Below are 14,393 nucleotides of genomic sequence, written 5' to 3'. Positions count from 1 at the left end.
CTCGGCTGTGGCTTGGGGGGGCACTTTTTTCAGTGCCATTGTAACTTCGAACAGTCACTAAGCAAACTGTTGTAAGTCAAGAACTACCTGTACTTCATCACTTTGGGGGGGGGTCATCAAGTTTTTGACACCTTGCTAGGCGACTGGTGGTACTCAGATGTTGCCATATCCTAAAAGTGGTACAATGGGTGAAAAGGTTGAAAAGCCCTGCCCTAAGAAAGATAAGGCAACATACTTTCAATTACTCATTTATTTTTACCCTCAAAACCAAGTCATGATGTAGGCAAGCATGAGGAAAAAAATGGCCCGACATTTTGAGCTTTATGGTTCATTCGGTTCTTGAATCTAGATTTTCCCTGCCTATTCTGAAACCCAACCACTGTGTCAAATCGGCTTCCATGATGCCTCGGAAGCAAACTTAAACACTGAAAAAAAATGTAATTTAAACATGTATTCATTTGTGTCTGTAACATTCCACAGGCACACGAATTCTGCCTACTGCCTTAAAGTTGATTTCTGCCTAAGAATATAATAAGCCACTTGGGATTTATGTCTGCCAACAGTGGCTTAAAGCATCCAGCTACTCATATCATGAAGGGAAAATCTACATATGATGAATATTGGGAAAAAGTAACGCCAGTATTCTAAATCAAAGTTGCCTTGTCACTCTTTAAGTGTTCAGCCCTGACAGGAGAAAAGGCATCTCAAAGTCACATCAAAGAATGAATGAATAAAGCACTAAGGTCACTGAGTAGTCAAGGGTTAATCCCTGGATCAAGGGTGAGCTACTGGCAGTAAGAAAGGTAGATAATAGTTTAACCCAGTAAAAGACAACTTCTGATGTTCTACAGTTGTATTGTTTTGTCGCTCAGTGGATTGCATGTTGGCTCAGACATCAAACTGCAGCCCTTAGATTGTGCCATCGAAATAACTGATTTTCAACAATATGATTTTTTTTCATTGTAAATGCAGTCTGTTGCAGCAAAATACATCCATTGCCACCTTTTAAGCCCTTCAACTCCTGAAAAACAAGTTTGCCTTCCAGTGAAATCAGTACGACATCAAACACACCCCATGCAGTCCCAAGGCTGACGCTAATTATATTTTTAAAACATGAATAGTCTGTCCTCCAAAATATTGCCGCTCTCTGGTTTAAGACATCTGTGACTTATACAAGAAATCTTGAAACCTGTAAGACTTTTGAAGTCTTAGGAAGAAGGAATATGAACCACAAAGCATGTTACCACGAAAGCCACTTTTAAAATCACTTCTTTTTGGCAAGTCTTACCTCAGTGGGCACATATTTTCTTATGAACTTTACACCATGCTCTTCCATATGATCTCCTATTTTATTTGCCATATCTTGATCAAAGCCTCTCAGGAGAATGGAACGCACCATGACAGTCACATCTAAACCAAGTCCAGCAAGAAATCCTGCACATTCAAGAGCAACATAAGAAGCTCCAACCACCAATGTCTTTCCTGGACAGTAAGGTAGTGAGAAAAGGTCATCGCTGGAAAATATATACATAAATTAACTTAGAGACAAAAATATTAAGTGCATGAATCCAGAAAAAAAAGTAAACTGTGATCAGAGATGGGCAATTTCTATATAACATATAGCAGAGGTCTCCAACCTTGACAACTTTAAGACTTGTGGACTTCAACTCCCAGAATTCCTCAAGCCAGCCAAGCTGGCTGAGGAATTCTGGGAGTTGAAGTCCACAAGTCTTAAAATTACTAAGGTTGGAGACCCCTGACATAGAGGGATCAGCAGCTAAAATAAGGCTATACTGTATATTCCTCCAGATACTTGAGTAAATTTCAATCACTCCTTGGAACCATGGCTAAGTCACAGATACAGGAATTGCCATTCAACAACTGAAGAATCCCCAGTTGCCTTTTCTTTCATCAAAGTTTCCTGCTCCCTGAAGGGACAGGTAGGAAATTTTATTTCAAGAAGATTTTGAAGTCAAGAGACAGAAGGCTTCTCCTTCCAGAGATAAAACTAATCAACACGACTCCCTTCTCTAAGTTCATTTCTATGATGAATATTTTCTGGTGGCATATGGTAGAATCTTTGAATAATTTCAAGAAATGTATTTTCAAAGACAAGCAAACTGGACACTTTCCTGTTATATTTTATAGAGACAAATGTTCCATATAACTTTGTTTTAACAAAAAAAAAATGTTATGGTGTTATTTTTCTAGCACCACTCCTCTCGTTCAAAACTTAACAACTTTCTATGAACATCAGTAAGACCCCCATTTTCTAACTATTCCTTTATTTGGGGATTGTTGGTTATCTCCCTGTGAGTAACATCATAGAATCTTTGGCAGAGAGATAAAAACTGAATATATTTGGTCAATGTCTAGATCAACAACATTGTATTGAAGAGACCAACATTGTGTTGGTTTCAATCTCCTCTTCTGCTCTATTTTAAAACCTGCTCACCTTTGAATTTAAGCGATGTAACTTGGGTGTTCCTAGAGATCACCAAGATGGGACTGGAAAGCTAAGAGTGCCCCATAGGCACAATTAGCTGGAGCCTAGCCATCTCCCTTGCTTTTCCAAAGGTGTATGCATCAAGTTTTCATTTTGAAAATATATGTTTCAAAACAGGTAGTTCCAACCATATTGGAAGGCCTCTAAGCTCAATAGCATTATTTTAATCTTGAAACCAGTATTGCAAGCTCATAATGAGATTCTTTCAAGCTCAAAACAGTTGTTTCAAATCTGAAAGCTCAACACATTACGAATTCTCAACATTTTGCAGACCATTACTTTTTTATATCAGTTAATGCAGGACAATTTTCTCATGGCTTGAATTTTTGAACTATAACTACAAATATAACAGCTTTTCCCCTTCCCTTACTTCCCACTCCTTTACGCATTTTGCTTTTGGCTGTACATTGATAGATCTTTGCAGGAACTGAAGATGTATTTTCAATGGAGATGAGCAAGGTAGGTTTTATGCATACAGCCAAGACTTTAAATATGGATAGACAAATTTAAAAGGTTAGTCAAAGGCTTTATTTTAATGGTTTCTTGGGACTGTAACCTCCAAAATTCTCTGTTACAGTCTCCAGGTTATTGTCTGAAAGTGCATTCAAGTGCAATTTAAGTTATCCCACAACAGCACCTCCCAGAAAAGACCTAAAAACTTGTCCTCTGAGGATTAAAAAGAAATATTTTCAACAAGGAACAATTTTACCATGAGAGTTCTATTAAGGAGCAACCTTGTCTTTCAAATGCTACATTTTAGCCAATTTCCTTGAGTGCCATCAGGCAGTACAAAACACATCAATTCATTTATTTTATGTTACCTGGTGATGCAATATTCTTTGTCTCCTGGAATGTTCAGATAGCGAGGTCTTTCTCCAGTGGCAATCAGAAATCTTTCTGCTGTGTAAATTTTCTCTACCCCTTTATTATTTGTTGTCTGTAAACAACAGAGCAAGTTTTTTAGCTGAACCCTGAGATACGAAATAAGTCTCCTCATAATGTAGCAAACTCGCTTTTCATTGGGCTGAGACTAGACAAAGCACTGCTTGTAAATATAGCTAGTGACCCAAATAAGGCATTAGCCTAAGGAACTTTGGAAATCAATCCACATGGCTTAAAAGCTATACTCAAGATATTCTGATAGTAACGGAGAAGGAAATATTCCCCACCTACTCTTTACCTCCCATGGCAGGAAATCTTCTGTTGCATTAATCCTGTTGCACGTTATCTTCCTTCTGCTCTCTTCCCTTCCCCAGAATTATCAAACTAGCCGTTCTCTTCCTGCAAACCTTCCAGATTTTGCCTGGCTGATACTATTCATCTAAATCCAGAGTGAAAAATCTCTCCCACCCCTCCAAATTTATGGACATCAATCACATTTTTGTCAGCTACATCCATTACTTCTTTTCCATGGAGACTGATTTGGCCCTCCAGCTGATATTACATAAAGACACTGCTGGCAGACAATAGTATATAGTACTATACCTCATAAGGTGCCAAGAACTATTAAGAGATTGGGCAGCATACACATTTCCTAAATAACTAATGTTAAGACATGCAGGTGAATGAACCTATATGGATGATGTTATTAAGAGTGATGCCTAAATGGTTAGAGAATGGCTGCTATTTCAGTTTATGGCAAGATCTAGGACCTGGCTAGACACCTCTTTTTTCATTATGCCGTGATAATAGGCTGAGGATGTGCTACTTTAGATCAGAAGGCAGTTTTTTTAAGAAAGGAAAAACTGCTCATGGCTAAGAAGAGATACATTATTTTTTAAGAAAAGGGGAAGTGAGCTGGGTAACCTTCAGCTTTGGAGAATTTACCTTGCTTTGTATTAGAATCCAAATGATTCACCAAGCAGAGCCAAATGCAAACAATATACCCTTTGGACAAAGAATTCTGATCTAAAAATATTTTCTGAGTATTTGCTTTATAAGAAGATCCAGATGTCTCTGCTGTCCACCTCTGATTCAGGTATCAGATATTAATTACCATTAATTCTTTGCTATGTACTTTTAATAGCTATGCCAAATAGCAATAGCAATTGCACTTAGACGTAAATACCACTTCACAGTGCTTTACAGCATTCTCTGTAAGGACTTGTCCAGGCAATCTCCAAGAATCAAACACAATTGACCAGAAGAAAAAAAAAATTGGTCCCAAGACTCTATGCTGATTCTGGTTCCTAAGACTTAAGACCTTGAATCCAGTTTGCTTTGATATTTAAGCCAAGGTCAGGACTTCCTTGCTGCTAAATAACAGAAGCTAATTCACTGAATTGCCACAACCGATGGAAAGATAACTTCAGTCTACTCTTTCACAACATGGAGAAGAATCCATGGTATCAGACAAGCATGACTTATTTGGAAGAACAGTAGGGCCTTGTCATTTAACAGATATGCTCCACACCAACTTCCCACACAAGTAAAAGAAATATAAGAGATCCAATGGAAAATAAGTAATGTAACAAAGTATTCAAAAGATATTTAATACCTTAATTGTGTGTGGTCCAATGAACTCTCCATAAGCATTTTCATATGTGACCTTATTCTCTCGGAGGGACACTCTATATCCCCAGTTCAGAGAGCCTATATAATTCTGAACAGCTTCTGTCAAAGAGCTCCAGGTGTGCTTTATGGCTAAGGATCAAAGGGGAAAAAAAGAATCTAGCATTCATCTGGTGTCTTTAACTTTCACTAAGACCTTATTTGAGTATTACATAGCTACATATATACATGATTTTGATTGTGCCTTCCTTTCTGAAAATTATATTAAATTATCCTGGGTTTATTAAGTTTTGCTGACATGGAACAAAGGATAATAAATATAGTTAGAAATGTGCAAGTAGTGCAGCATCTTCCTCTTAAGCCATTCAAGATTTTATTTCATGTTTGCTTCAAATAAATTATTAGAGAGATTCTTATCAGTTTTCAGAACATTTGTGAAGGCTCTGGACTGAGCTCTATGCTTTAAGCACATTGGAGAATTGCTTTATACACCCCAGATTGCAAGTTGCATTCAGGCCTATGGTATTAAATCTTTAAACTAAACACAGCCACACCATTTATTCAACCTACACCTTCTTCCTGCACTTTAATGTAACATAAAAATATACCTTTATCCCACTATGCGTCCCACCCACTGTCTTTCTATTCCCATGTCATTTTTCCCAAATAATAGTATTACATTCACAGAAATGGAATTTTATATCCTTACGTTTGTCACCAAGTTGCCATCCAAATGCAGGTGCATCCTTTATGGCTTGCCCAAGCAAAGCTGTCTGATGCATCAACTTTTTAGGGATGCAGCCTACATTTACACAAGTTCCTCCAAGACCTGAAAAAGGAAGCATAGCAGAATCATCCAGGATCATCATACAGAAAACAGGGAAGCAATTAACCGGCAACTTTTTAGGTGAGAATCTCCAATATCCAAGCAATTGTGGAAGGCCTTTCAGCTCCTTTGTATGAAAGCCAAGCAGAACGTCTAGTTTAACGAAGAGAAGGACAAGGGGGGACATGATAGCAGTGTTCCAATATCTCAGGGGCTGCCATAAAGAAGAGGGAATTAAGCTATTCTCCAAAGCACCTGAAGGCAGGACAAGAAGCAATGGGTGGAAACTAATCAAGGAGAGAAGCAACCTAGAACTAAGGAGAAACTTCCTGACAGTGAGAACAATTAATCAGTGGAACAGCTTGCCTCCAGAAGCAGTAAATGCTCCAACACTGGAAGTTTTTAAGAAGAGACTGGACAGCCATTTGTCCGAAATGGTGTAGGGTTTCCTGCCCGAGCAGGGGGTTGGACTAGATGACCTCCAAGGTCCCTTCCAACTTTACTATTATTATTATTATTATTATTATTATTATTATTATTATTATTATTATTATTATTATTATTATTATAGAACTCTTGAGAGCCAGTGTGGTACAATGGTTAAGGTGCTGGGCTGGGAGCAGGGAAACCCTAGTTCTAATCCACTTTTAGCCAAGAAAGTTCATTTGGTGACTTTGGACCAGTCACTGTCTCTCAACCCACCCCACCTCACAGGATTATTACTGTGGGAAGAAATAGGAGGAGGAATTATGGTATGTATGCTGTCTTGAGCTTCTCCACAAAGATCAGATATGAATCTAATAAAATAAATCCTGAACAATGTAGCTGGTTTCACATATTGCATTAATCCAGAGCTTACAAGCTCTGTTGAATAAATAGCAATTTGCTGAATTCATGCAACATGCTATTAAGTATAAATCATAGTTTACAAACTACAGTGCTGGGATATCGTAAGTCAAAACCAAGCAAAGTATGTGGTGGATTAGTATAATGTATGACCGCAGCCCAATGTGGTATTTCTTCACACCTTATTTCCGTAATGTGAAGATGAAACATAAAAATTGTTCAGAAGCATAAGCAGAACCAAAACTGATTGGGGTATTTGTTTTTACTAAGATTGAGAACCACCAGCTTACCCCAAGTTGTTCCTAAAGGAGTAGGGACGACAAAATCCAGGACCAATACATTCTTGCCAAGTATGGCTGCTTCCTAAAAATCAATAAAGAGAAAAATGTGAAGTGGCCATACCACTGCCCTCTATTCCTGATTTTTCTTGTTTTTTTTTCCTACCTCCTCCAACTGATTTATATTTGATGTTCATAAACATGTTCACACACCATCTCCTCAGTTTTTCCTGAAGGGTTATTTTTTTAAAAAAATATATCTACAAATCTCCAGATTATTTCAAATCTGTTGATACCTCTCATGCAGAGGATATTTCATTTTTCCTTTGGGAAAATGAGTTTATTGATGTGTGTCTAGCAACTGAGTTGTAGAACTGTTAATTTCTCTCATGTATTTAACAGAAGGGTATGTTTGTAACTCAAAGATGAACTGTGGAGTTCTTGGTATTCCCTAAGCTTGGTTGTTTGCTCATAGACATTTCATTACTCCAGTAGGTATCATCCATGCCTTATCTATCTTCCCCTATAACAGTAATGGCAGCGAGTGCCCAAAAACCACCCCGCCCCCCCATCCACCCTGCTCCGCCCCTCCCACTCCACCCCCCCGCCCCAGCGCTGGCTGCGAACTACGGAGTTCTGATTTGGGAAAGCTGTTTGAAATATATAAGCTCCTGACCCATATTGGTAAACATTATTACAAGGATTTGTTTAAATGTTACATGACTCAGATCATCACAATAAGCCAATGTTCTCCCTAATTAAAGTTACCTTTAAACTATCTTATTAAAATATACTTTTTTACTTGATCAGACAACTTCTAGCACTGTGAGGTTCTAACAATTCCTCCTTTCCATCTTCTCTTTTAATGAAAAGACAAGATACGTACCATTTACTTGAGTGAGAAAAGGAACTGTTGGTTGATCATTGTGATGGCAAAGAAATTGGGGGAGGGGAATGAATCTAACAACTCAGTAGTAATTAAATGTCAAGCAATAATTTGGCTGCCTAAATTACCATAATTCTATCAAAGGATAAGAAATTTCCACTAACTAGATCACATGCTATGTAAAATGACAATGCTCCAAAGCACCATTTAAAATGAGCTTTATTATGAGACATAAAGGACTCCTTTAATATCTGAGGTATTTGACAGGTGACCTCAGTCTTTGCTCTCACCTGCAAATTGAGATGAATCATTACATATAAACCCACCTAGCAATGATGAAGAGCCGAGGTGGCGCAGCAGTTAGAGTGCAGTACTGCAGGCCACTTTAGCTGACTGTGTTCAGCAGGTCAGTGGTTCAAATCTCACCGGCTCAAGGTTGACTCAGCCTTCCATCCTTCCGGGGTAGGTAAAATGAGGACCCAGATTGTTGGGGGCAATGTAATATATATATATATACATTGCTTACTGGTGTACACTGCTTAGAGAGTGCTTGCACTTAAAGCGGTATATAAGTCTCATAAATAAATAAATAATCCCAAATGGCCTACCACAGCTTAGAAGAACAAACTGCTCATTAGTCAGTATTTCTTCTCATTCCTTTTTAAAGGTCAATTCTTAAAGAAACCATGTTTGGAAGGAAATGAAGCTGATGATCCTTGGTTTGGGACAAAGCTCCTAATCACTTCCTATATTTCTCTTTGTTACATTTCTATTCTACCTTTTCTACAGCAGTCAAGGCTACATGCACAATACTCCTTCCAATTTTTCTTACATTCTATGAAGGAGGATGGGTTGATAAATTGTGACTAGCCTGAAGTCAGAGAATGAACCTCTGGAGGTGAGACATATGATTTGGGTCTTCCAAGCTCCGGTCCAATACCTGAATTACTAACATCTCCTCAGCTTGTTTGCAACATCTTAACAGACAGAGATCATGAGGATTTTAAACAGACAACTGATATGGGTCCTCAGTTCACATTGGGAATAATACCTGACCATCACATCACAATTATTGGAAAATAAATATATTAAATATACTCATTTCCCACCTAACAAGTGGAATATTTAATTGGGCTTCAATAAGTATCAAAGGTACTTGATCGGATTAGGGATTATTTAAAAGCTTAATATTTCTCACTTCTAAGAATTGTTCCAACATCTATTGGCATCTACCAGGCAGATGTTCCAGAACCAACATTGTCTAGACCTCTAGGAGTAAATCATGTGCATCTAATAAAAGTCATAAGAACACTTTAATGACAACACATGTATCATGAAGTCACCAGACAAATCATACAAGTATATAATTTGAGTCCAGCACATCATCAAATGAAATACAAGTTCATCATGTGCATTACCCCCTTTTCCATTTGTGCATATCTATCTTGCACCAAGTAGCTAGGTAGGCTATTATTTTAGTTTGCCACTAGGTTACAGCCCTTCAAAGTAAGTTAGCTTCATGGAAAATTGAAAAGTTGACCAATGATTCCTACTAATCCTACGCAGTTCACAACACAGTTGCTGCCATGTGCATAAATATGGGTACACTGATGACAGCAATTAATGCAGCATTTTGCCAAAGGACTCTTGAAACTTAGATCTCAGTTTCTTTCAGTTTCTAAACAAAACCACAGTCACTGACAAATGAAAGGAATCCTTCCTTCCCCACCCATCCATGAGACTCTGATGGTATGTGAAAGTTTCAAATTCCTGAAGAAGTCATCACTGCAGCCAAAAACAAAAAAGCATATATACATCAGCCCAAGGGTAAAGGTTGCCATGTTTATTGTGGCTTAAATTTTGAAGACCAGGGCCTATTTTATTAAATGTATGTCCAAATTGGCTATTGATATACAAGCCAGTTGTATGCAGTTATATAACAAAGAAGAATCAGAGTAGACACTTATACAAGAGACAGGAGTCCCAAAAAAATCTAAACACACAAAAAGTAAAAAAGATGATCTTTCTAAATTACTATGGAACTAACAAAGACAAGACATATATTTCATGTTATACAACAATTTAAAAAGGGACAATTAATTTTAGTAGGAAGCTCATCAAGCTAATCTCTGTTAGCTCAGCCCAAACTGGCAGATATGATACTAACTCAGCAGTTTGATGTTGCAGCCTCCCTTTGAAAGTCAACCCATCCCTTCTTTGGAACTAAAATGTGGCCTAGATGTCCTAGAAAATCCAGAGAGACAAAACTGCTTCCCACTAACTTTTCCTTTACATAGATTTCACACAGTTTGGTTGTCTGTTGGCAGAAAACCTGTCCAGTTTGGTTATTTACATGGGAAGCCCTAAAGCAAATACTGCCTCCTGTATTTTCGAGGTACTTGGGGTCACAATTAACTGAACAATAAACTAAAAGCTATCATAACACTTGTATTTCCAGAATACCCTTCCTTCCTGCTTAACTATCACAAATGTTTATTCTTCTGATGGCTCTCCTACTTTAGAAATAGTTCTGCGGTTATATCCTATCTGGTTATTCCTTGAAAATCAAACTAGCTTCAGATTCAGAGGCAGAAGCAGGTATCCTGGCAGATTTAGAAGGATTACTATCTTGCCAGCAAATATATTTGTTATATTCTTTAAAAGTGCTGAAGGAGCTCTATTTGAAACATGAGTTTCTGTATTATTTTTATGTTAGGGAGAAAGCCACTACAGTAAAATATTTATAGAACTGGCTTAGAATGGATGTTATCACTACAAGTGTTATGCTAGGGATGATAAAGAGTTATAACCATAACTATATAAAATGTAAAGACTTTTTTAGACAATTTACGAAGGAAATTCTAGCTTTTTTTTTTTTTTTTTAGTCTATCCAACCTTGGAAAATGGCAAAACCATAATTTAGTCATGGACTATTCAGTCTATCTATGAATGGTTGAAGGATCAAGTTCTGATTTCTTTAATTAGCACTGAAAAGGTTTCCTGCCTGAAATCCTGAGGCACTTTCTGTAAGCAGTACTAAAATAGATGGTCCAACTCAATATATGTTAACTTACCCTATTATTATAATATAATGCTATGGTTTTATGTTAAGTTTGAATTGCTCTTCTAGCTGATGGAGGATTTAAAGACGAACAAAGTTCAGGAAGAGTGTTTCACATTCTAATAGTGGGTTGAAATAGATTGTTTTCTCCAGCAAACCAAAATACACCAAAACCCCAATGAAATACACAAGACATTATAATTAATCAACCAGACTAATCTTTCAAGCGATCAACCACAACTCTAGAAAAGCATAAACCTCATCTGGACCACCAAGACCCATAAGTCCATTTTAATTACTATTGGGAAGAAAAAAGTAAATGGAGCAAGAAAGTTTCTTCTAGGAAATTAAATTGTTCTAAGAATCAAAGATAATATAGCTGCTGTACTATTTTAACAAGGGCTGTTGGTATATTTCAGTTTCTATTTTCAATTTGTCCCACTTCAGACATTTACTGTTGGCAACCATGTTTCCAATGCAGCTGGATACATATTTTATTTTAAAATATAAATATGATACTTTAGATGAAAAGGGAATTCAAATTTTTTATCCTTCAAAACTATTAACACTCATATCTCATACTTTATTCCCACCAAAAGAATTGGAAATATGGTTACACATTTCCCTACAAAGGTAAAATAAACAGTTAATTATTTTTCATTTATTTTTAACAGATTCTCAAACAAGATGAATAGTTTATTAATTAAATGTTTCAAATAATTCTCCTTAGATCAGTTTTTCCAGTCTTTTGCCCTCCAGTTGCAAAAGATTATGCTGAGAATCATTTCTAAAATATCTGGAAGGCTGACAAGGGCATACCTTAATATATCAACTCAAGTTATCAGGAGATATGACTAGATTTCAGTCCAATGTAATTCTGGTCTTTTGTTAGGCTTATATCATTTTTTAGAGGGATTCTCAAAGTATTTGAGAAATACTCTTTGACATGGATTTATAGGGAATAATTTGAAGTTTTCCATAGGACTGTATAGCAACATCCCCTGCCACATTGATTATATAGCACAGTTCTCCAATTTGCAGATGTGCTGCAATTAAAATTACTGAATTTCTTACTATGGCTAACATAGATGGCAAGAAGCCGATTAGGAAGGCTGTCTGAAATGTAAAATGTATTCTGCATTCCACAAACCAATCAGTAGCTTATGAAGAGGGAGCTCATTTCCTAGACTCTGCTAAAACATATTGGAACAAATTCTAGCTATTAGAAGATTTTTTGTGACTCTAACTTGGCTGATCTTACCTTTGAAGCTGCCAGTCCCCCAGAACCTCCTCCAATGACAATCAGATCATAGTCATATGAAGCCTGTTTCATTTGCCTGTTCCCTTCGAGTAGTTTAAGAAAAGCTCCTTCACGGTGTGTCTGAGCAGAGAAAATATAGAAAATGATCAATATCCAAAAGCAGCACTATAACTCAAAGGTGAAGTGGAAAAATTACTACTTCATGATAAGAAATTGGGGGGGGAAGGGTAAACTAAGAGGTGGGGAGTAATTTGGATGCTACTAGGAAAAGACAATTAAAGTACTTGGCTTAATGCAATCAAATGCAGTCAACCCTGAACAACTGGCAGTGTTTAATTCCATCTTTTGAACTACTGTGAAATAAACGTGAAAACTTCTCTATCAGCCTGCTTTCTATATATCTGCAAGGTAGACATACCATTCCAACCTACATCAGTGTTTTACATCATATGTAGGTCATTCCTTAAATGCTCCAGAATCAATGGATTGGGGACTACATGCTTTAGTTATATGAACACTGTTTTTTCATAGAACATAGAAGAATGGAATGGAATGGAATGGAATGGAATGGAATGGAATAGAGTAGAGTAGAGTAGAGTAGAGTAGAGTAGAATAGAATAGAATAGAATAGAATAATAGGGTTGTGGACTTCAACTCCCAGAATTCCTCAGCCAGGCACGCTGACTGAGGAATTCTGGGAGTTGACATCCACAACTCATAAAAGGGCCAAGTTTGAAGACCCCTGCCCTATACCATTCTGGACAAATGGCTGTCCAATCTTTTCTTCAAAACCTCCAGTGATGTAACACCCACAACTTCCAGAGGCAAGCTGTTCCAATGGTTAATTGTTCTCATTGTCAGGAAATTTCTTCTTAGTTCTAGATTGGATCTCTGTTTAATGACCTTCCACCCATTACTTCTTGTCCTGCCCCCTCAGGTGCTTTGGAGAATAGATCAAACCCCTCTTTTCTGTGATAGCCCCTCAGTACTGAAATACTGCTGTGATGTCACTCCTAGTCCTTCTCTTCATTAGAATAAGCATAATAAGAATTGTTCATTATATAGTTTAGCCCAGGGGTCTTCAAACTTGGCCCTTTTATGACTTGTGGACTTCAACTCCCAGAATTCCTCAGCCATCGTGTCTGGCTGAGGAATTCTGGGAGTTAAAGTCCACAAGTCATAAAAGGGCCATGTTTGAAGACCCCTGGTTTAGCCTTTTGTTTTAGTCATTTTTAACTTATGGTGCCCTTATTTCTGCAGACAAAAATATTTCAGTTAATACAACTTCCATAAATTTTAAATAACAATAAAACAGTACATTTTATAGCTTGAACATATATTCAGCAATGCATCTTTAAATAATGCTGTTTTCTCATTTTGTTCTTGAATGATATATTATACTCAGAAACCTTGTTATTTGCCTAGAAATAATTTCTTACATAGGTAAGAGCTAAAATGACCTTGACCCCATTGTACTGTGTAACAGGAGAACCTCTAAAAACCAAACTCCAGTAAAGGATATCTCTGGGAAGGAAGCAACTTAAACTTCCAAAACTTCCATAGTAGTTTTCCAAAACTTCCTCTGGGAATGCAACTATGCCTTACCAGGATCACTTATAAAATAAAAAGTTTATGGGCAGCTACTCTGTTTAGAATTTGTTTTAACAAAACTTCAGATATATTATTTTACTGTTCTATACTGTTCAAAGAGAAAGGAAGCTAGGAAGAGTGATTTCAATCAAGTACATGCCCTTTCTCCCCAAGGTTTAATTAATATTTTCCTTTCAGCCTCTACTTCTTTCTTCTGATAATCTGCAGCCTCTTTAAATGGTTTATACAGGGAAAGATAGATGCACCTGCATCTAATAAGGCTGTGATTCTGGTCTACAATTTCCTTTGCAAAAACACAGCAAACAGCACAGAGAATGGATTATTAAGTGATAAATCTTAAATGTAATTCACTCACTGACTCATTGCATCCATAAACAAAGTGGGATTGTATCACAGGAATATCTAGGCATCCTAAATAATTACCAAGCTTGAATATCTAGTTTATTAGAGTAGGGATTGTAGTCTGAGATGTATTCCCTGCATTTTCCAATAGCTGCAGGAACTTGGTCAGAAATTGTGTAAAAAGTACTTCCATAATGTTCTTTGATATGCACATGAAGGCTTAATATGCTTCTCCTAGAAGTCATGAGATTAATATGAAAGGAAG

General features: G+C 37.1%; 1 protein-coding gene across 4 annotated transcripts in view; it reads right to left on the bottom strand.

Annotated features, from left to right (window-relative positions):
* Positions 1-14,393, bottom strand: part of TXNRD1 (thioredoxin reductase 1) — a 49,086-nt gene that overhangs the window by 12,051 nt on the left and 22,642 nt on the right. For 3 of the 4 annotated variants that reach the window (XM_039338208.1, XM_039338209.1, XM_039338210.1), the window contains 6 exons: positions 12,176-12,295; positions 6,980-7,052; positions 5,727-5,846; positions 5,004-5,149; positions 3,328-3,443; positions 1,289-1,514 (listed from right to left, as the gene is read on the bottom strand). In XM_039338208.1, coding sequence (XP_039194142.1) covers positions 1,289-1,514; positions 3,328-3,443; positions 5,004-5,149; positions 5,727-5,846; positions 6,980-7,052; positions 12,176-12,295 — 801 coding nt within the window. Of the gene's footprint in view, positions 1-1,288; positions 1,515-3,327; positions 3,444-5,003; positions 5,150-5,726; positions 5,847-6,979; positions 7,053-12,175; positions 12,296-14,393 lie in introns of those variants that run through there. The other variant, XM_039338211.1, reaches the window with a different exon arrangement.

The sequence above is a fragment of the Crotalus tigris genome, unplaced genomic scaffold, assembly GCF_016545835.1.
Source record: "Crotalus tigris isolate CLP2741 ecotype Arizona unplaced genomic scaffold, ASM1654583v1 scf7180000017694.5664430, whole genome shotgun sequence".
Taxonomy (NCBI): domain Eukaryota; kingdom Metazoa; phylum Chordata; class Lepidosauria; order Squamata; family Viperidae; genus Crotalus; species Crotalus tigris.
The sequence above is the reverse complement of the archived record's forward strand: the minus strand, read 5'-3'. Positions and strand labels throughout refer to the sequence as shown.